Genomic DNA, 24,297 nt, shown 5'->3' with positions numbered 1-24,297 from the left:
TCAAAATAGTTTTTTTTGCCTAAATCATCTCCTCATGACGCCATCCACCTATGGTAAAATCTCCTCCATCCTCAGTTGATCAGATCATGTGATTTTACCCCTTTAAGATCATCACTTCTTTGACAATTTGCCACATTCATAGGCATCAGATAAGAACCCAGCAAAGAAGAGCTAGAGGGAGATTGTTTAGTTATCAGTTTAGTTTATCAGTGTTTTATTGTTGACACTAATATTGGTAACACTTTACTCTAAGGTGTCTACATAAGGGTGACATGAGCGTGTCATAAGCATGACATGGGATGTGTCATGAACATTAATGACACTTTGATGTTACATTAGTGCTCATGATACTTGTCATGTCATGTTTCTGACAGGCTTGTGTGACTCTTATGTAGACACCTTCAAAATAAAGTTTTACCATATCTTGCTTAAGTCACAAAGGCATGTTCAAAAGAATTGCCTAAGTCATTTATTTTACTTAAGTTGCATGATTTACACAGTGTTATTACTATGCCAATAGCATCCTTTGTTACATCCTTTTTGAGTGAAATGATCAATAAATGTCATATGTTATACTTTTGATTACATTTTTTGTGTTTCCTGCAAAACTTGAAAAAATTAGGCGATTATTTTAACAGGGTGATGATATTAGAGCAGTTTATTAATTATTAGTAATTAATTAATATAATTATATCCATTTATTATTTTTACTATCTTAATAAACAACTCTGGGCTAGATTAAATGTAAAATATCCCTTCAAGATATATATATATTTGTGTATTGTTTTTTAATTTAGCTAATATCATCAGTTGCACAAAAAAAGTACGAAGCAAAACATCTTTATTGAAAATTCAAATATTATAAAGAAAATACATACATGTACAGTGACAGAAATTCTTTGAAAATGCACCGTGAAATTACAGTTTGGGTTAGAAAATAAAAAATATATAGCATTATTATTATTTATAAATTTGAAAAAAACTGGTAAGTCTAAACTAAATTTCCATGTTTTCTCAATTATTTCAACTATAGTGACATGAACACTTTGGTTACACATTCATAAGCTAAACATATAAAACTGTGAAACCAGACTTTGAGGTTTGCTCCCAAACAGTCACAGTCAAAAGTAAAGCAAAATGTGCTCCCTGAAGATATCACAATTATGTCATTATGGCTTGCATTACCAAAAAAACAACAACCCTTACATCTGTAGGGGATTAAGTTACGTACATTGAGTTACTCCTGTCCAGAGAGTGCTGGTGTGTCCTGTGTCTCAGCCTGAAGTAAAAGCCCCTCCTCGCTGTCTGACCATTGGTTTAGACTGTCCAGTAAGCCCACAAATGGACTGAATGAGTTGTCCTCGACACAAACATAAATTATGTACAGGAGGCATGCCACAATGAGGAAGACTAAAATCTGTATCTGGATGGGCACAAGGCGGCGCTCCACCTCTCGTCTCTCCAGGGTAGTGGGACTGGCGGGAGTGTCTGGGTATGCGTACTGGACAGGTCTCCCTGCTGCACCCCTGATTGGTCGCCGACGAGTGGCGCTGAAATACAACAGAGAATGTACTGATAATGATCCACGCACTAAATCTACGCATGACACATTGCTATGTTATTAATATTATTACTACTACTACTACTACTATTATTATTATTATTATTATTATTATTATTGTTATTATATATACTGTTGCTGCCATCGCTATTATTACTATATCCTGTAATATACTACTATTATTATTATACCGGCCCTACCGGCCTTATTTATTATTACTATTACTATATATCATATTATTTTATTATTTCTTTATTTTATTTTATATTGTTACTATTTATTATTACATATTATATTATATATTTTTATATACTGTACTATTATTATTATTATTATATAGTCACTATAGCATTGTTGCCATCATATCACCAGTATAATAACCGTCATCTTGCCAACCATCCTACCGATCGATCGATCTATCTATCTATCTATCTATCTATCTATCTATCTATCTATCTATCTATCTATCTATCTATCTATCTATCTATCTATCTATCTATCTATCTATCTATCTATCTATCTATCTATCTATCTATCTATCTATCTATCTATCTATCTATCTATCTATCTATCTATCTATCTATCTATCTATCTATCTATCTATCTATCTATCTATAATACAATCACAAACATAATATCCATACCATGTTTTGGTATGGATATGTTTGTGACTAATTCATAATCCTGTGCTTCAGTGAAATATTATTCTTTAAAGCTCTAAAACGTTTCTAATAAGTGCACTGTCATAGTGTTGGTGTGGTGCCACTTACTAGATCCCTGTGGGTGTGGCTTCAGTGTTCGGAAACAAGTCCTTGAAAGTATCTTTTACAGGCTCCTGAGAAAGCTAGAAAAGAAAGCAGAAACTTTGGTCAGAGTGGACCAGAGAAAAATACAAATATGTCCCAGAGAGCAGAGTCATCAGAGACAGAGGTCCAGCAAGTCAGGTGGAAACTGAGGAAAAAGGTGATCGTTAATATAATCACCAGAGATCTGACAAAATGTTAAAATAGAGTAACAGTTAAGTTTGGTGTGTTTGAAATGAAATAATTCATATGAAAGAAGTCGCACCAAGAAGTGTGTTCTTGTAGACAGTACACCCCCAACAAGTGAATAACACAGAAAAAATGTATATAATGCATATGCCTTCATTTCCCATTCATTAAGGGATGCCTTGGGAGTGCAGTACAGGGACCGATTCACGGTGTACTTGTCCAAAATTTGTACGTCCAGCTAAAGAGAGGAGAGGTTAGAGATTAGGATTCCTGTAGTCTGAATTTCTCCAGTGCACCTCTCCAACAGTTTGAACCACCACCAAAGTTGGAGCTTATAGTGTATGAACAATGCGAGCACTACTGACCCTGTTGGACCGCGACCAATGTTCCTGCACATTGCTCCCATTCAACTCTCTCTCAGTGTCTGTACTCGCAGAGAGTGACCTCCGACTTTCCATCTGTTGTTTAGAGTGAGAATGTACATGACTGAGTGAGCACTCCGGCCGTGATTACTCACTACCAAAAAATAAATGGTATGACAACCCTGTCATTTTTAAATATGTGGAACATGAGTTTAAAAACATTTAAGATTAACTTCCCTCCTCAACCATTTGAGTGATGCTGAAGGCCGAAGAGGAATTTGATGAGCCACCATTGGGCTTAACTGCTTGTGATCCAGACGGAAACTGCAAGATTTAGTATTACTGGCATGCTCACAACAACACAAACATGGATCATTCATCACACAATTTATACACCAGGGAGATACCAATGACCATTTCTGTAAAACATAATAAGGTGGCTTGAGAAGGACACACAATAAAGCTACAGTCCAAGGAAAGAATGTAGAGAATTTAAAATCCACATGAGAAGTGAAACAAGACCAGCCTACCCCTGATCCTAATCCCGAGTGTTGATCTACAGAGGATGCTCTACCAATTCCTGCGGGAATCTGTGAGCGGTGAGGCCGACTCCGCTCCAATGATTTTATCGCATTCCCTGAATTCCACTTGGGAATAGGTTCCCTCTTTCTAGAAGCAGGAGCATGCTACAAAAGGCCAACCCAATCAAAAAAAAGAAAAAAAACAACATCAGTTCCCCCTGAGGGTTCAGTTTGACAGAATTGTGTGCAAAGGACCTGAATATCTGTTATATTTACCAGCCTTGGTGAGGGTAAAAAGCACTGTGGGTACACAAAATCACCATCCTGAAAAACACAACTCTACCTGTGAATAAACACACCAACACTCATAATGAGAGTGCATATTCCAAAGAGTGAAAATTTACAGTTGCAAGTTTACAGTTGCAATCTGTAACCACTAAGTGGCACTGTAGGAAAAAAGTATTTCAATACACCTAGTGGAGGCAAAAATGCAAGAAGTGTAAGATCCCACATTTCTCACAATTCAAGTAGTTTTATTCATTAGACAGGAACTCTAAATCATTTAACCAAAGAGATAAACAACTATTTACAATTGTCTTACCTGGTTACTCTCTTGTGTCTGGTCTGACTGTTCAACTGTATCTTCCTTTGCTTCTTCTGAACCTGTGTAAGCCACAGAAAATAAAACGAAGCATATGATTATCTGATACTAACTAGGGCTTTTATCAGATATTTAGATATTGTGACAATATAATCACAATATGTATGGAAAATTTCAGTCAACTTTGTTTATTGTGTGTTTTATTGCAAATAAATTACACTTAAAATGTGTTTAAATGAGTGTAGGGTGGTGGAGAGCGTCTGTAACCATGACTGTACGAAAGTGTACAAAAAGAACAACTGCACTCTTTTCTGGATAGTGAAAAGGCAACTGGATAAAATTATTTAAGAGGCGGTGGATTATTGACAAATTTTATCATATGTGTATCATTTCTATTATATCAATATTTCATTAATACATCAGGCATTGTCAATACCAGTATATCACGAGACCCCTAATACCACAAACAAAAAAAATCTGGACCAAAAAAAACAAACATCAACATTATTTCTGGCGATACCTGACTGTTCGTCATCGTCGTCCTCCTCCTCTTCCCCATTTTCTTGCTCTTCCTCACTGTCAGAGTACAATACACCTTTCTCTTCTCCATTCATACGGACATGTCCATCAGACTGAAGAAGATTCCTCAGCTTCTTCTCATACAAGGCCCTGGTGGAGGCTAGCAAACACAACCAATACTATAGCAATTTGTCGCACATTCATTAAAACACACATACTGACATTATTGATTGCAGAAATAGTATTCTTCTATGATGAACACCAATTTCAGGACAGTGATAAGTGCAACCTCACCGACTATGGGCCCAGCTTTAACCCCGCGTTCAAGCAGTGCAGCCTTGAGGTCATCATCAGTCAAACCACTCGGGTCGGGCATCTCTGCCTCCTCTTCCTTGTCCTCACAAAACACAATTTGCTGAATTTAGTGAATGCTAGTGTGGGATCATTTATTTAACCTGAAAGGTCCCACTGAGATACGCTATCTCTTTGGCCAGGAAGTCCTGGCAGCAAAATAGAAAGTTTCATATACAAGTATGAACAGGAAATGATAACATTACAACAAAATACGATCTGAAATATAACAAAACACACAACACAACAAACAGGAATCAGAGGCTAAAGGAAGCATACCAAATAATGACACTTGTTTTAAAAAAGGAGAAAAAAATAGAAAGAGAGCAAGAAAACAGCTTGAGGCTGCAGTTCACATTTTGTTCAATATTAATCCAACTTTGGTACTGTATGAATCGTCTGCTAATTACATTTACCTATTCTGAACAACTGCAGAAGAAGAGGTTATCAGTCATCATCTGCTTATAATAGATATAAACTGGATTGATACTGTAGATTCACTGTAGCTCTCTTATCTTTGTCACATCTCCTCATCACAACACTCCAATTATCCCTCCCGACAAATACTCAGAAGGGCAGCAACTAACCATTATTTGAATTATTGATTAATCTCCCATTTGTGCTTTAATTCAATCTATTAATAGTTGGTCTTGAAATGTCAAAAATACTAGTGAAAAAGCCCATCAAGGTTCCGTAAAGCACAGGGTGGAATCATCAGGCAGGTGCTTGTTTGCCTGATATTCAATTTACTATGATTATAAAAACAAAACAAAAATGTTAAATTCAAAAAGGCTGCAACCAGCAAATGACTTGCTTGAAAAAATACTTAAATGTTAATTTTCTTAGATTAATAGATGTGACAAAAATCACAAAAATGTCTATGTTCCAGTATTGGCTCTTGAGTGCAAATCTTGCAGCAATTTTGAAATGTGAAACTTTCATAGCAGAGATCTTAAATAGACTAAACACAGACTGCCCAAACAGACAGTCTTTCTATCCAATGACACAGTACAGAAACAACTTCTAGAGTGCATTCAAGTGCTGGTGCTCTTCTTGGCACACACAGGCCTAAATGAGTGTGACAGGTGCGGTGAGCACATGCACACGACTGCAAAGGCAGAAGCCAACTACAGAAACGTCTCATGTAAATCTATACCAGCTATACAACTGGTGGCTCAGTGGTCAAGGACCTCAAATGCTACAGCAAGCTGAGAGGATTGTTTGGTAGCAGTGACCTAGATCTCCAACTCCCTCCCCTCCGCAGCTGCTGACCTTGCAGCATCGGTTTAATTCAGTTCATGCCAATTGTTATGATGCACAACGACTCATTATTATTATTTAATGAAATTGTTAGTTTCCTTAAACGCACCACTTTTATTGCTGATATGTCTTTAACCAGGCAGCATTGAAATTGTGCCAAATTACATATTGGGGGGTACTTTCTCAGACATGTCAAGTAGCCAAGTAGAAAAATTTGGTATTTTTTTTAATCACTACTGATAATAGTGATACTCATAATAAATGAATAACAGAATTATGATAATTTATTGTAAATATTGCTTTCCTTATCTTGTTATCTTTTTTTTCTGATGCTTGCTTTGGCAATATATACATTGTTACGCCATGCCAATAAAGCCAATTGAGTTGAATTGATAACACTCAGTGGTTATAAGTCACACTCACTCAAGTTAAGTGTGCTGCAAGGTGCACGCTGTTAATGCAAAAGTAGAAACACTCACTGCCACATCTTCTAGCTGGTCCTCTTCGTCGCTAGAAAAATCGGCTGCGTTTTTCTGATCGATGTGTTTTAAGTGCAACTCCACATAAACCTCCTTCTTGCTCTTGGTCGGTGGCAGCGCGACATTATGGGCAACTAGATCTGACTTCAGCCTGGATTTAGAGAGGTGAGCAGGGTCTTCCACGAACAGCGACATGACACCAGGACGACGCGGAAAATTAAAAAGTAGTGCTAAGCTGTTCTTTATATTTGTATAAAAAAAACGTCTTGTAAGTTAGATGAAGCCGACAGAGCTTTCCGGAGAAACTCTCTGCCTGTGGTCTAAGAATCACGCCGACTGAACTCAGAACAGCTGCAACTGACGACTTGATTGACAGCAAGGAAGCTGGCTTTACATTCCGTTACTATGTAAACATAAAAGCACCTGGAGAAAGCTAACTGGCTCTGAAGTTTATTATATTTAAATATAACGGAAATGTATGAAATCATGTTAACGTTATAGATAATCATTTTTAAAAACAAGCTCCTTAACGTAGGCTATTTGATTGGTTTTGGTGTTGTGATACTAACCAAACTATGTTAACTCTGATATTTTAGCCCCAGTCAGTTACTTAATCTTGAAGTTCCAGCTGACAATATTAAAAAGAAATAACTTAATCAAGTTAAATCCAGGCCAATTAAATGATTTAATTTTTACATGGCGCCCTCCTTTTTTTCACAGTAGAGCAGGTAGCTTGTCATAATAACTTTAACAAAGTGTCACAGTGAGCCAGTGATTATTTGCATTTTTTTTTTCATCTGTCTAAATGTCTTTAGTGCATATGAAAGCCCTTGGGAACCTCACATTTGAAAGGCAGCTCTAAAAGTTGATTTTTCAGTGCAATGATTTCCATCCAAATCATTGCCATTGAAATGCCTGTGTACCTTTCATCTCCAGGTTTGGCCAAGGCTGTGGTCGCTGTCTCTCTGGTGCACACTGCTGCTGCTGCTGCTGCTGCATTTTTACTGGACTGATGCATCCACCTAGTGCACGTAGAAGTGGTGAGTAGTTCCTTTCCAAACATCTGTTAACAGATTAAAACAAACAAAACATGCAGGGGGTGTCAAATGTGCTACTGAGGACTTTTTCCCCAACCAAACACCTACAGCATGCATCTGTTCTGACAAACACTTTGTTTTTCTGAAAAGCTTGCTGTTAAAATCAAATGACTAGTTAAGATACAACTCAGGAAACCTTCCTCTTGGGACAGGCCCCTGGTGCTTTCAGAGACATGATCAGTATGAAATGTCATGCTTACCCAGGTGTAATCCCAAACATACATGATTATTTAACCTATGTGGACAACTGTTTAGACTAAAACTAAAAAAAACACCTTCTAACATCGGATGCTGAATTGACTAGAGCTGATTTCGGGCAGTTATCCTGTTTCATTATACAGGTCCCTGTGTTAGGGGAAAATGTTGGTACAATAAATAATAATTATTAGTTTTTATGGCAAATTGACCCTTCCTGTTTTGCTTTAGGTGACTCAAAACACAAGAAAAAATTAAATGAAAAAAAATGTTCCCATAGAGCTGTATTCCAAGAATACCACTTGATGCACATTAAAATATAAACAGATGAAGCTAAATGGATCTCAAGAGCAATATTTATTTGTTTTGTAGTCTTTGTTGCAAATTGCACAAAACAGCTCAAAGATATTTAATTAGATGACTTTGCTATCCTGCTGCTTTGCACATGCAAACATAAAATGACAAGACAGCAGGTGTTAACATCACATTGCAGTGATATTGACTTTGAGTTGAGCAGACTTGATCACCTGCTGTGCTTTTTACTGATGAGAGCTTGAACTGGACCCTTTTTAGATTTGATCAACACATTGTGATGTGATAAAAACAACTTTGTTTTTTCTGCGGGGATCTGCAGAAGGATGAGTGGATTGAAACTACCTGATAGGGATACATCAGTTGTGAACACATGTCTTGTTTGATTGTTGGATAAAAAAGAATTGGCCTACTGGGATTTTAATACTATTTTTTATCAACTTTTCCACATAATTGTATTGGGCCAGCTTTTAATATTGATACACAGTCAGTTGTTTGTCAGCCGTTTTTGTCAATGATTCAGAGAAGGTAGCTCAGGAAATTGCTGCCTATTATGTTAGATTCCCTTTGAAGTTTTTGACCTCTAAATAGCACTTAGGACCTTTTTTACTATCAGTGTAACTAAGGGTGACGCACTAATGTAGTGATCAAAAGGTGTTGGTAACATGCCAAGCTATACTGCAATCTGTTACCTCTGTTTTATTGTTTTTGTGAGTAACAGTGAATGTAAATATAACTTTTGTTAATTTAGAAAACTTCACAAGGCATCTTATACTAACAGAGCCAGAACATTACTGTTAAAATGAGTGAAATATTGTGATCTCTGTCACTTGTCTTCAGGAAGTCAAACAGAGTAAAAAGAAATATATATACAGTAGAATTAAATGTTGTCCGACATGCAGCCATATGAAAACTTTTGATTTTATTTTTCCAACATACTATGCAGAAAAAGGTGCTTGGGTTATTTAGAAATGGTGTCAAGTTTGTGCAGTAGAGCGTGCTACGACTTACAATCCAGTAGCAAACAGCACAGGATGAGAGACGAAAAACTGCTTTAAGCGATGTGCCCCAAGAATGTTATTCAACACAGGGGACAAGAGCTTAATGTCACTGAACCAAAATAAAGCTGCTGTCAAGAAAAGTGCATTTTGGAACATAAAAAACTGCAACCTTAAAAAATACTACTGCCTATTCTGCCTATAGATTGGGCCTGAACAGTGAAGCCAATGCAGAAGTGCCATAAACATCCATTCTTTCTAATGGCCAGCAGGTGGCACCTGTTGCAAAAAGAAGTCTGTTAAAATTCAGTAGTTAATGACTCTACTTCTCACTTGACTAATTACTACTTTCTTTTTGAACAAATGTTATAATTGTAACTGATATTATGCAGCTCAGCAGTGCTAAATGTTAGCACAATTTGCTTAAATTTGAACCCCAGTTCATTTACAATAAATAAGAACCATTATGAATACCAATACTTCCTTGTCCATGAAATGTATTGAAATGAACAAATAAAACAAGCTGCAAGAAATAATTTATAGGCTATAGTTTTTTTAAAATTATACCTGAATCCAAAAGACAGCCCAATAATTGAATCATCATAGCATGGGAACTGTGTTATGTAGAGGTCTGTTATGAAGTTTCCAAGTTGTTCTTGGTTCTTGGTTGGAAAAGCTGGAGGCTAAGACAGTGTGCCCCCAGGAGTTTTCACATTTTCCTCAAGCTGATGTAAAACCATATAGCTATAGCTATTATAGCTGTGATGTTCAGCTTGTTTCACATTGCTGGTCACACAATAATATAATTTTATCACTGTAAAATCATATTTTCCTCTGGAATGTTACCTGGTTAATGGGAAACAAAAAAGCAGGCTGATGTAGTAGATTTTGGTGACCAATTCTTTCAGTGATAAGCCTTCAGAAATTACCTACAATGTTTTGCAAATCCTTTGTGACCTATATAGTCAGTTGAATACAGTACAAAGACAAGATATCTTTTGCACAGACTGTGAAACTTTTGCTGTTGCTTATGCTGTTTTTTAATCCATGTTTTACAGTATCCCATTGTTTTTGTAATAAGGGTTGTATCACTGGAGTGAATACTGATACCAAATTATTTTATAAATATGAAAACATATAAGCATTGGATAAAGAATGCAAAAACAAGTAACATTGTACCAGTAGCAGTGATGTAGGATTCATTGTTTGCAAATCAGAAACAATATATTCCATGGGTAAACTATTTTAGACATTTTTAACAAACACTAGTACAACCACGATTTCAAAAAAGTCGGGACACTGTAAAATGTAAAAAATGAATAAATAAGGATGCCTCAAATTCAGAATGAGTCTATATATTTCCAAAAACCAAAATGTTTCCATATTGAGCATTAGATATCTTGTCTCTGATCTGTATTCAGTTAATTGAAGGTCACAAAGGATTTGCAAAGCATTGTATACTGTTTTTTTACACGTTCAAACTTTTGTTGGGATTGGGGTCGTAGAACTAGACAGGTCTCATGAGGAAATAGTTTGAAAACATTTTAATGTTCCCAAATGGCAGTCATCAGCAGGATAGGCTTAAAAATCCTAGACTTTCACTTTTAAATAACAGGTGGCTGAGAACACCCCACAGTCATTAAATATACAAATCTCTGAATGCACTTTTTACTTTCCAGTAGTAAGTAATGAGAGCTCTAAGCTGTTCATGGAAGTTGTAGAATGGCTGAGAGCAGCAGGAGGACAACTGTTTCCATTTTCTTTGACCATCTGTTAAGTCACAACTTTTATGAAAACCAGGCCAAAAACATCTCCAGGAAAATATCAAATGTTAGCTCAGATATCTGTATTTCCCCCACAACTACAAAAGTCTTGGTTTAGTTCCTCGGGTGACTGTCCACTGGGTATCCAATGGCTTTAAACCCTACATGAAATGTTAGAATGAACTCACATAGGAATAGAAAGCCATAAGACACAGTTGTGGTTTTGATTTGGAAGATATTAATACAGAATCAGTGACTGATGCAGTTTGAGAGAGACTGAGAGCTTAAAAACAAAAAGAGGTAAAAACAGGGGCAGGCTGCAGAAAGCATTCAGGATTTAAAACTCACATCGGCATGAATAATTAACCAAAGAAACTGTAAGTATTCATCGGAGGCCTGGGGGAGTAAAATGAAACTGTCTTGTTAGTCTTTAGATGGAAGGAATTGTATTTTTCACAGCACAAACTCAAATAATTGACCCCTATCCAACGCTTGAGTCTTACAGCAATATCCTGCAAGTTATTAGATTCCCCAGGGAGGTTTACAGAATAATCTTTGATTAAAAATGCCGCTTTGAATCAATTTCTACAGGGAAAAGGTGCTATGTTAATCAAAAGGATTTTGTTTCTGAATTCAAAACGGATTACGTAAAGTATTTCTATATTCTGTAGCAACCCTCTGCTTGACTTCCAGAAGCACAAAGGAGATCATTACCTCAGCATTTTGATTCGAGCACTGGGCACAGAAAGCCTAGCAGTTTTTATTAATGACCAACATGGTTTTGCAGATATAAAGTTCACATTTTCATGCAGTAGCTCTTGTGCCTCTTTAATCAAAGCCATCATACTGATGAGTCAAGCATCATTAATGCACAGAAAACTACGAACATGCTTGATTGATTTCATTAGAAATGAATGCATACTCCCGCGACTCTTTAACCTTAAACAACAAAAATAGTAACTATTGTAAATACTGAACTGACTGTTTACCACTATTTTAAGCACTAAACTGTTGGAATTGCTTTGGACCGTTTTCAACCCCTCAGTGAGTAGAGACTCAAGCTTTGCAGGCCAAAATCTGCTCACCCAGATGTCTGCTCAGAAAACAGTAGCCTTTATAGAAACATGAAAAATCTTGTGGACAGAGAGGAAACGGGCTACTATAGAGGACAGAGGAGGCATTTGTTGACATTGTATCAAGTGCAACGCTGAGATATTTGAGGCACAGAGGGGCCAGGTATTTGTCAGTCAGTGTTTCTTGTGCTTTTGCTGTCTCCAACTCAAACAACAAAAGCCCCATTGAAACAGCCTCCTTTTTTTCTAACCAAGCACACAAAGCTTCCTGTACTAGGCTGCAACTGTCCAGCACTGAGAACTACTTCTAGTCGTCTTTATATGCACCTGTTTCAAGTTGTTGTGGCATTGCAAGGGAGTGAAAACACTTTGTTAGATAGTTTCACATCTTTTTCATAGCTTTGCTACATTTACCTTAAATTATTTATCAAACAGGCTGGTTGCAAGATGTCTTAACTTTATCACAAAGTCTTCTAACTTTATTCTAAAGAGAAACAAGTATGATTTTAAGGTTGTCTGCTCTACCAAACATGGAGCAGTTAACACACTTCGATTAATATCTCATTGGCCTCGCATATGCTGGATGTTCACAGAAAACATTATCTACTGATTGAAGGGAAAGTGTTTACTCAATCAGCCTTTTCCAGGTTCAAAAAAGACCACTGCCGCCAAGCTCCAGGGAACCTGTTCTCATGCATGTCTCAGCATAAATTAGTAAAGCTCCTGTGTCAGACCCTGTCCAGACAAGAAGGTGAATCTTAGCCACAGGGAGGATTAGCTTTAATCCCTCAACACTGCACATGGTCCCTCTCTGCTGGGAGCCAATTCAGGGAATCGTCAATATCCAGATGTTTTTATTGGCTTTAGGATAGTTTTAATATATTTTAATACATTCCTCTGTTCTTTCGACAAAAGACTATGAGCAATGTGGACATTTTTTCTGAAAAATGTAGATATAAAGCAATAACAATACAGCAATATATCCAACAATTTTACATTAGACACTGGTCTTGAATATAAAAATGAAGGGGTGGCATCTGATTTCCTATCCTATGCAGTACTCCTTTTTCATATATTCAAAACACACCTATGCACATTTCACTGGCAGACAAGACAACCAAAACACATTGAAACACTGCATACAACACATAAAACCCCCAGAGTATCAGTAAATTCCAGCTTCCAGCTTATCCTCACTGTCATTCTTGATGAAAAACCAACAGCTATTTTTCTCAGCACACTTTACACTTCTGAGAGTAACGGTGACGTGCATTTAGTGCCGGATGCATTCTTATGCTATAAATCTGACTCTTACCTCCTTCTCCCTCTCCTGCGTCCCTCGCTGGAACGAGTATGGCATCCCCCTCAGCCTAATACTGTATGGAGAGACAATGGGTAGTGGGGGGAGGAGTTACTATGTTAGCAGGAGTGAGAGTGGGGAGACAGAGGGAGTAAAAGCAGAATGAAAACTGGGAGAGAGAGAGAGAGCGTGAGAGGGGAAAGGGGGCTCAGAAGGGAGATCACTCGCTCACAATACTCTCAAACCGCGAATCTGACGAAACGTTACATGAATGGCAATTCTTGAAGCCCCCCACCCCTTCCCCCCCTCCTCAGATGCGATGTCAGAGAAAACAGCAACCAGAAATCCCTCTTCACGTGGGAAATGTAAGGAAAAACAAGAGACTGTGAGAGAATGGGTCCCGGTTTTAAACAAGTCCCTTTCTTTGGCTTTCTCTGAATGAGTTCTTAAGATTCCAAGTTGGCAGAGTGCCCATGGGTCCTGGATGGAAAAGGATAAAAGAGGGGCTGAGGTAGGGGGGCTGTCTATTGTGTTTGTTCCTTTCCTTTCAGTCCTGGCACTCTAGTTGATCTTTGCAGCCAGTTGCTGAATATTCCAGTCACTTATCCCTCAGTTGTGTATATAGAAGAAGAACATTTTTTAATCATCATTCTCATATGGATTGATGCCATATCAATGATGACATAAACTTTTTTTGTCACCCTGCATCATTTTTACAGTTTAGGTGTCAGGTTTGAAACAGAAACCACAGTGAAAACAATAACAAAATGAGCAGTGGCTTCAAGTCAGCACTGATCTGAAGATCCTGGTGTCTTTACAGTCTCTTATTCTTTGTTTGGGCCTCTTTTCTGCCTTCTTTGTCCTGCTAACAGTCCATCACTAGTAGAGGGAGAATGCTGTTTTGCCTGGTGAATCAGGGATGAAGACAGCAGGTGCTGTTGCCCCTCTCTGAGCCACATTCACTCACAGCTTTCTCCCCCTCCATCCATTTCCTCTACTAACACACCCTCCTCCCTCGTATATGTGAGAAGGGGGGGGGGGCAGATAGGGAGAATGAGCTACTGTATAATGAAGCACAAGTAACACCCAGAAAAAAAGATATAGTTTTTTGAAGGTTTTAACAAGTGATGTGTTAATCACATCGTCCTGATCAGAATAGCTGATGAGCTGCGTGACACCGAGCAAAGGGTGTAAAGGATTAATGCAACTGCATCTCTTGTCAGACACCACTGTGCTTCTCACCGCTGCTTGTGCTGCATCAGTGCCGCAAGAGAAGCCCTGTTTTCACTCACAGTCTACCCTCCTCCTCCTCCTCCTCCTCCTTCCTCACACAAACCCTTCCCTACCCTCTCTCTCTCTCTGTCTTCCTCTTGCTTTCCCTCAAATAGACACACAGGCTGGGTTCATTACTATTCACCAGGTTTCACTAAGACACGCATCATTGCCCCACTCTCTACAACTGTGTCGAGAGAGGCGGGGGGAGAGAGAGTACAGGGGAGATGGAGAAGAAGGGAAAAGCAAGAGACATCTTATGATAGAAAAGAATAAATCACCATTGTGTTTTCTGTGTCCGGACGTGTGTACAAACATATATTACCAGACAGCTGCATGCATGAGTTGCTTTCTCTTCTGCCTCTGACAGAAAAATCTTCAGGGGAACAAAGCTAGTTCAGTCTTCAATGCAGAAATCTGTTTTCCCTTTGTGGGGTTTTGAATTCATCACTTGCCTTTCATTAAATCCACTGAGGTCATACACTCTCTTACAGCATTCAAGTTATCATCTGTGCTGATGTAGTGACAGAGCATTTCATCCATGAAAATGGGCACGATGGTTGATTTATATTCATGTGTTGTCTAAGCTTTATATACTCCAGAAGTCTGTCACATCCATGTCAGGAAAACCTAACTTCACTATGAAACTAATTCTTTGTTATGCTTCATTTGATTTTTACTGTTTAGTCAGCTGTTCTCAAAAGATTTCAATGATTCCTAGAATTACAGCAAAATCATAACAGAGATGAAACTGTGCTGCAGTGGTAATCTCCGCATAAAATCGTGTGCTTGGATAGGATACGCCTTGAGCTGCTTTTTAGGTTTCTGAACATGAGCAAGAATATTATATATAAGAGTGTTACCAACCTTTTTTCTTCATCGTTGGTTATTTCATTCAGTGTTTTAGGATGCAGAAGACTCCATCAGCTTTCTCTTTCCCAAGATTTCAATCAACAAATTAAGTTTAAAAAAAGTAATTATTCACTGGTTTTAGCTTCTTACAATGAATATTTTAATTGTTGTCTTCGACTTTTATGATATTAAACTAAATATATTTTTGTGTTTTTACCGTTGTTTGGACAAAACAACGGGAAAATAAGAAGGTAATCACTTTTTTTCTAAACCAATAGCAAACAAGCAGGAAACTAGTTTGCAAATGCTGTACAAATGTTCTCATTTAATCTATACTGTGTTTAGAGTTAATAAAACCATTGTGCTGAGCTAAAGGCCTTCTGGTATTGATTCCACATGAATCAATAAGGAAATAAATAAAGAATTTAACTAATAAGCAGAAGCGATAGTGGCAGTGGTTTTTAGTAAACCATCCCTAAGTCCAAGTTTATCCATTCATAACGTCCACAGGCTGCTAATTGAGATTGTGCAGCCATGTTGCATTGTGGTCGTCGCCCCCATGAAATCTATTGGATTTTAAAAATGATTTCTTTATTAAATTATCTACTTTTTTAACCTCACAGCCAGGGTTCTCATGTCAGCCTGGGTTCAGATTTAGATGATGATTAAATGATAATATTAATCAGTCAAAGTCCTTCTTGTCAGTAAATGGTCAATTATCAACATTTGTACAATCAATAGATCATTGTCAGTTGCAGTCCTATTCACTTTGTGAGTTGGACTTGAGTGGCACCTGATGGGTAGTATATTCCAGGATTTGTTGTAACATTTTAAAGTAGAGCCCACTCTACACCCTTAAATCCCACTGAGAGGATTTAATGTCAGCTTTACTGCATCAAAAGAGCCGATTAGAACAGTTTCCAAACCAAAATCTGAAGATTAGTACAATTAGGTGGGAAATGCTAAGCCTTTAGAGATGATGTACTGTAGATTAATATCAATTACAAATGTTTTCATATTTGTGGGAGTTTAAGATGATATAAGACACTCAGAAAGACAAAGGTGACTGTGCAAAACAAAGTGTAGATACGACAACAAATAACTAATTGCCCTCTAATAAACAATTCATGATAAGGACAATAATAACCTGACACTCACTGACAGCACTGATCATTGGAGTGTAATTAGCCAGTATAACAGGGATCAACAGATACAGCATTGCTCCATTCATACAGAGTTCAGAGTGGTGATTGGCTGACAGAAGCCATTATCTTCAGAGGCCTCCAGGTGTGATCGGCCGCTGCGCTTTCAGGAATTGTGGATGGAAATTCCTGATTGAAGTTTGTGGATAAGCATTGACGCTTCACTGAACTTAAACTCCTATTCACATAATAATAAAGCCTGGACTGTTGGAGAATAAGACTGCACTCGGTCCAAAACTCAAATGATATTCTGAAAGACATAATGTCCACACAGAATACAAGAGCAGCATTCTTTTAAGATTCATGTTAACTCTGCAATTGTATCGAAAGATCTTCATTGCTGCGTAGGCCTTTTTCTCCTGCTTTCCAACCCTGTTTTCTAGAAATTATGTTTATATGCTCCATGCAACAGTAAGTGTGTTTCGGTTCGGGTGACGTTGAGACTGAACGTTTCTGCGAAATGTTCACTGACATGTTTGTGACCTTTTTCATCCCTTAAAATGTCAATTAATTAACAGTATTCACACTTGAAAGACGATATCTGTTTTAAGTTAATAAAACACAAAATTTTGGTACTCAACTCAACTCAAACTTTATTTATAATGCCCATTTAAAACAACCGGGGTTGATCAAAGTGCTGTACAGATATTGCAGTTGCAGGAAAAAAGGTAAAACTAAAATACTAAAATACATAAACACACTGCAATAAAATAGAATGAAAATAAAATAGAATAAAACATATTTTAATTTTGTCCACTTAAACTTGATTAAAAGCCAGGTAGAAAAAGTGTTTTTTTAGGGAGGATTTAAAGACCTCATAAGATCCTGCAGATCGGATGTGCCAGGGCAGGTAATTAGAGCCTTGGGGCCGCTGCCACAAAGGAACAGTCACCTTTGGTTTTGAGTCTAGTTTTAGGGGCGGCCAGTAGCAGCTGATTGGAGGATCTCAGTGTTCTGGCAGGGGCGTGGATTTGAAGGAGCTCCATCAAATACTGGGGGGCTAAGCCATTAAGAGATTTAAAAACAAACAATGACATTTTAAAATTTATTCTAAAAGCAACCGGAAGCCAGTTCAGCGAATCTAGGACGGGTGATATGTGGTCACGTTTGCGTGTGCCAGTAAGGAGACAGGCAGCTGCATTTTGTACCAGATGCAGGCAGTGGTGGAATGTAACTAAGTACATTTACTCAAGTACTGTACTTAAGTACAATTTTGAGATATTTGTACTTTACTTGAGTATTTCCATTTTATGTTACTTTATACTTCTACTTCACTACATTTTGAGGCAAATATTGTACTTTTTACTCCACTATATTTAGCTGCCAGTTTTAGTTACTTTTCAGTTCAAGATTTAACATAAAAACATAATTAATATGAAATGTTTGCTAACATGTTAACATGTTTTAAATTGAACATCATAAGAGTATATTAAGTTGTTAAAATGAGCCCTACCTTGAGAAAATTAAAGCGGTCCGTACATAAATGCATCAAAAATAATAACCAACAATATATTTTTAGAATATATGAAACAATCTCAGTGGGTCAATTCTGCATAATGAGTACTTTTACTTTTGATACTTTAAGTACATTTTGATGCTGATACTTCTGTACTTTTACTTCAGTAAGTTTTGAATGCAGGACTTTTACTTGTAGTGGAGTAATTTCACAGTGTTGTATCAGTACTTTTACTTAAGTAAGGGATCTGAATACTTTTTCCACCACTGGCTGCAGGTGGTGCAAAAGTGAGTAGTCCAGGCCAACATATAGTGAATTACAGTAATCCAATCTTGTATTAATAAAAGCATGGATTGTAGTCTCCAGATCTCTGCGTTGCAGGTAGCCTTTAACTTTTGATAAAATCCTTAACTGGTAAAAGCTGTTTTTTACGACCAAGCTAACCTGACGATCAAATATCAACCTGTCATCAAGTATCACACCAAGATTTTTTGATGACCGAATGTTAGTTGTAAGGGGGCCCAGAACGCCAGCAGGAAAGTCTGCTGGACCACAACCAAACATTTTGATTTTAGTCTTGCTTTCGTTCAGGTTCAGAAAGTTTGAGGTCTTCCAGGATTTAACATAATTTAGGCAGTCAAGCAATGACAAAATGTTGTTAATCTTACGTGTACGTACACGCAGCACTTGGTTAAAGGATAGGTTTGCATTTTTTCAGGTATGACCAAACTTTTGCTTGCTGTAATCAATCGTTCTGTTCATACTGGTCAGTACAAAATCCCTTTCTAATGCACTTTAAATGTAAATGATTGGAGACAAAAAATTGTTAGTCCAGTCAGTACAAAAGTACAATCTAAAAGAGTTGTGTGTGTTATCTATCAATACAGTATTTTTAGTTGAAAATGATTTATTTCTACTCATATCCCTCCATTGCAGCCAGCATAGTCAGTGAAAACACAAAAACAGAATCCTGTATTAAAAATAGGACCTAACTTTAGAGGATACCCACTTGATTTTTCTAACCCAGCTGAGGATATTAGCTTCGGAAGCTAAATGGAGATTATGTATGACTTACATTGGAAGCAGGTCAAAAGGGATCCGCATGGTGGCGCAGTTGGTAGCGCTCTCGCCTCACAGCTAGAAGGTCCTGGGTTTAATTCCCGCCAGGACGCTGTGGGCGTTGGAGGCGTGTCCCCAGCTCCATGTCTCCAGTGTCGGTGTCGGCAAAAGGGCCTTTCTGTGTGGAGTTTGCATGTTCTCCCCGTGTCCCCCGAGGACCCCCTTACAACATGTTTTTCCCCTTACAGGGGATCTCATAAAAACATGCAAACATGCTCTCGCTCCCCTTGGTCGGTCGGGGCGCCTGATGGGGGGGGGGGGGAACCGGTGATCCTCCCACGCACTACGTCCCACCGGGGAATCTCCCCCTGTTAGGTGTCAAGAAGCGGCCTGCTAACTCTGCATGTATCGGAGGAAGCATGTGGCAGTTCAGGGCTCTCCCCAGGCCGACAGGGACGAGGTAGCGTTTGTTGGGATCTGTTTGTTGCCAGTGTGACAAGTATGAATGATTACATCTGGCTATTGTTTTGAAGCACCATGGGTACCATTTGGAGAAAAAATGTATATTATTTTCATAACAATGCTCTGCAACCTCACCGCTAGATGCCACTAAATCCTACACACTGGTCCTTTAAGAAAACACCTGAAAAAATTGGAACCTCTCCATTAATGCTACGGGAAGAACATGGTCTTAGTTTATTTTCTTTGACATGCAAAATAAAAACCCAATCTCTGCTGCTGCTCATGCTGCACCCATAGTACAAGCACAGACCATGGTAATCTGTGTACCCACCCAGACCACCTCCATGGGACTTGTTAGGTGTACAAAAATGTAGCAAGTGCTATACTTTAAGAAGAATGTTGCGAGTGAGCATGATCCAGGCAGCAATTATATTAACTGTCAAAAATACGCTCTTCCCTGTTTGCTTTTGCACTCCATCAAGTCCGTCTTGGCATCATTCATTATTACTGTGGCCACTAGAAACCACTGCTATTACAAACGTAAATATTGGTCATATAAACTCAACATGTTTTACTCATAAGAAAAATGTAATAAAGATGTTAGTTTGTACTAAATATTTGATCACGTTCATCACTGTCTTGGCATCTTTGCATGTTTTTTTTTCTTACTTTTAAAATGCAAAGAGTTAGCCTAGAGAACGCTCCCTATTCAGGTTTACAGAAACTATTTCACATGAAAGTGAAAGTCTCCCTCTTAAACTCTAAATAATTATACTTGGATGTTTTTTTTATCTACTCGTACTAACTCTCTTAAGTGCTTTGTGTTTTAACTGTTTCACCAGCGGCTGGTTTGAAAGCACAGCGCCTCGTAGAATAGCACTGTTTTTGCCCTGCAGACGTCTGTTTGCATACCACATATCCTTGGCTCTATTTTTGGGCCTGAGGAGATGTGTAGGGGGTGCACTGCAGGGCATTTCCACCCAGGGCTTCTGGGACAGACTGGAGAAATCTGGATATGTGACAGATACCATTATTATTGCTCCAAGAGGAGCCTGTATAATGTCAACTTTAGCAATTCCCCTCACTTGTGTTAATGTATATACTGAATCGTGTCTGCCTGTTTGACTTGATCAGTAATAATACACTGAGATATTGTGACTTCCTCCTTCTCATAGACCTTGAAATGTTTATTTTCTTCTCTCACCAATAATTAAATATACACATGCACTGGCTTATGAGGAATATATAGGGCTTTGGAGGTATTAGCATGTAATCCATGGCATTTACGTTACTTTTATCGTATATGGCAGCAACAGCTTTTCTTTGCCGCCTCACTGAACCCTAAAGAAACACGGTACAAAGCTAAAAGTAAAGATGGAGGAAGAGCAGAGAGAAAAATCAGATTATGATTCCTGTCACATTGTCCTGGCACTGTCTCAGGCCTCTGATTGAGAGTTGGCTAAATGTCAGCCTATGGAGATGAGACAGAGAGGAGCGAGGCAATGCTGTTTTTGTTCACTTTAAACCCGGTTACTGATGTCTTGTCTCTTTGTGTGGCTGCCATCAGCAAACCATGTGTCAGACTAAAAAAGAAATGCTGTGTTCTGTGTGTGTTTGAAAGATAGAGAGAGCAACCTTGTCTCTCCAAAGAGGCACACCTGATTGATTTTTCCTTGAATTGAGCATGAATGCAATACTTTTACACCATCTAGTGTTGAAAGTGTGTGTAGAAAATCCATTATTTCACTTAGGTGTTGGAGCTTCACTGTGCAAAGTGATGTACATGCAGACTTGACACTGGAAGGCTGTTTTACCATGTTTCTGCTGAATGGAAAAAGTTTATCTAGTCACCTGAAATCTGATAAGTAATAAGTAAAAACTAAGCCTTCAGTGCACAGCAACTGAGAATGGACTTTAAAGTGAAGTAGGGGACATCTTGTGTCAAGCAATTATACTTTTGAAATAATTAGCGTTTGTATATTTATAAATTTGTCATTTTTTAAAGACATTGAAGGAGTAAACATAATCTTAAGAATCTTAAGGTTTAACAAGTAAATATTTTTGTTGAACAACACAAATTATTATTCCAAGAATAGTATTTCTAATTTTAGTAAAGATGTTCAACACATCTGCAAGGGTGAGGGAAAGTGCTTAACAAAAGTACGGTAAAGCATTTCAGTTGGATTACATTCATTTACAAAAATCTGGAGTAGCTGTACACTTATTGGACTGCTCTATCACATCCTCAAGCACCAAAGGATTTTTTTTGTTCCTCAATTAGCAAACAAATACAGTGCTTCTTCTTAATCTAACCTGCGTAAATAATTCAAAAACAGATGTCCTACTTCAGTAACTAGAAGCTGCTGTTGATTTTTAACACCCCCTTGCACACCTCTAAGATCAGGTTAGTTGACAATTACCTGAAGAAGTAATCATGTGTTGCTTTATCTCCAGAAGAGGAAGCGGATGTTAATGAATGCCTTTTGTATAAACACACATATTTCTCAGGGTTTAGTACCTGACCAGCATCTTCACCTCGCAGAGCTCGTTGGCAAATCAGTGACACAGCTTAGTTTTGTAGTCTATGGGATTTTGCCATAAGCACCACTGTAAAAAAAAAAAAAAGAAACAGTCACAGGAAAATGTGTCATACTGAGAAACTTAAAACAGACATCATAGATATGTGTCATACTTCTGTAATCAGAGACAAGTGAACTTGCAACGTAGCTTAATGGCCCACTGCAGCAGCAAGATATGATCCAAGAAAATAGCATGTCATGAAATAATTCACTGATTACTCAGAGCTGTAAATCGCACATTTAAAAAATTGATACAGTAAATCAAACACAAAGATTTTTATGTCATCAAAATGAAAATATATAAAACCCAGTGTGCCTTTAGCGGAGTCTTTCATAAAAAGTTTAAAGATGACTAAATTCACAGTTTTTTGAATAAGCCTGTGTTGTGATTTCTTTAGTTTCCCTGTTTCAACCTTGCCGGAAGCCCATATTTGGCCACAACCAGTGGAGCTTTGCCTCTCCTATGCAATCATTACAGGGATTAGGTATTAAGCCCTTTCTTTTATTCATACCACTGTGGGCCAAGTAACACAACACGTATAGAATACAAATGTTTTAATCCACAATAACAGTCAAGTGTAAGAATCAAAAATATCTAAATCATGCATAAGCCTTAAGATGCCAGTTTCTTGGCAGGCTGACATCCATTCTTGAATGGGGTCAAGCTAAACATTGTAGTATCGTATCACACATATTCTCCATCCTAAGAGGCCTTCCTGAACTTCAGACCGACACCCACACATGCACATTGGCAAGAAAAGACAAGGAGATACAATAATCAAATGTGCTAACAATTATTGAGACTTAACCCCTTTACTCACATTAACTTAATTTCAGTCTACCATACACCACTAAATGTCACTGATAAAGACAGTATGCTAACTTCTCTATGATGATGTTTAGCGAGCGCAGTATCACGTTCACCATGTTCAACACCTTAGTTTAGTGTGTTAGCATGCTAACTTTTGCAAATTAGTACTAAAGACAAAGAACGACACGGGCTGCTGTCAGTAGTTGTGCAGTTATTTGGGCATAAACAAAATATAGGACAAATTTACTCTTTTGGATGATATGGTGGTTCTAGATTAAAATGTTTAAATTAATGTTTGTGCCAAATGTTACGGTAAACCAACAAGTTTGGAGTCAAATGTTGTTGAAACATATGACTCAGAACCAAAATATCAACCGCATGGTGAATGAAGAGCTGCATCACCAAAGTCTGTGGGATACATTGTTTGGAACTCATAAATGTCTATGCAGTTTTTTCATGCCAATCCATCTGGTAGATGGTGAGATATTTCCCAGAATAAATTAAGGCTCTGACCTGCTAGTAAAAACATTTTGACAAATGTAATGTACTGGACACATATATATGCAGTGATATATACTAAATGAGACCATACACAGGACTGTATGACAAGAGGGAATGATGATGTCTTAGATTTTAAAACAAAATATCATAAAATTATGTTATTTAATTAATCATTATTTAATTATGCACATATGAACCTGCTTTTCACTCAGTATAATTCTCCCATAGTAAGTAAAATACATTTTTGTAACAATATTTTACATTTTAACCTTCATATTGTCATCCCATGCAACTTTTGTTTTGTCCACCCGGGTAAAAATGTTTTAATTTGATTGTTCAGTTACTTCTGTGTACTGAGCATCTTCATTACCACATGTTTTAAACTTCTTTTTAGAATGTATCAATGTTATTATGTGGCATTTAAATGAAAGACACCCACATGTCTGATATAAGGAAATTTGGAATAAGGTCAATTTTGACCTAAGGACAACAGGAAGGTTATTGCACGCATTATGTTCATTTTAACATCCAAGCAGGGTTGTACAGATATGAAATAAAAAACAACCTGTTCATGAAAAACCTGTGTGTCATAGCATCCTGAATGACAGATTTTTCCATTGATATAAATGCAAACTTTCTGGTAGCATTTCGACACAGTGTCTTTTTTTTCAGTGCTAATCATTGACACAATTCAAATAGTCATATTATTGTTGGAAGAA

At 37.7% G+C, this 24,297-nt stretch overlaps 1 protein-coding gene across 2 annotated transcripts; it reads right to left on the bottom strand.

Moving 5' to 3' along the window:
* Nucleotides 1–824: 824 nt before the first annotated feature.
* Nucleotides 825–7,475, bottom strand: lemd1 (LEM domain containing 1). Of its 2 annotated transcripts, XM_059334045.1 has the most exons (11): nucleotides 6,647–7,471; nucleotides 4,851–4,953; nucleotides 4,558–4,716; nucleotides 4,038–4,099; nucleotides 3,713–3,760; nucleotides 3,446–3,601; nucleotides 3,155–3,239; nucleotides 2,919–3,013; nucleotides 2,705–2,791; nucleotides 2,332–2,405; nucleotides 825–1,550 (listed from the first exon to the last, which is right to left on the bottom strand). In XM_059334045.1, exons 1-11 carry the CDS (start codon nucleotides 6,839–6,841, stop codon nucleotides 1,238–1,240), a joined length of 1,377 nt encoding a protein of 458 aa, XP_059190028.1. In that variant the 5' UTR covers nucleotides 6,842–7,471; the 3' UTR covers nucleotides 825–1,237. The 2 variants fall into 2 exon arrangements, with proteins under 2 accessions (XP_059190028.1, XP_059190029.1); XM_059334046.1 differs by lacking the exon at nucleotides 2,705–2,791 and having other exon boundaries at nucleotides 6,647–7,475.
* Between the last annotated feature and the right edge of the window lie 16,822 nt (nucleotides 7,476–24,297).

Source organism: Centropristis striata, chromosome 5 (genome assembly GCF_030273125.1).
Source record: "Centropristis striata isolate RG_2023a ecotype Rhode Island chromosome 5, C.striata_1.0, whole genome shotgun sequence".
NCBI classification, from domain to species: Eukaryota; Metazoa; Chordata; class Actinopteri; order Perciformes; family Serranidae; genus Centropristis; species Centropristis striata.
This window is presented reverse-complemented; position numbering and strand designations above follow the sequence as displayed.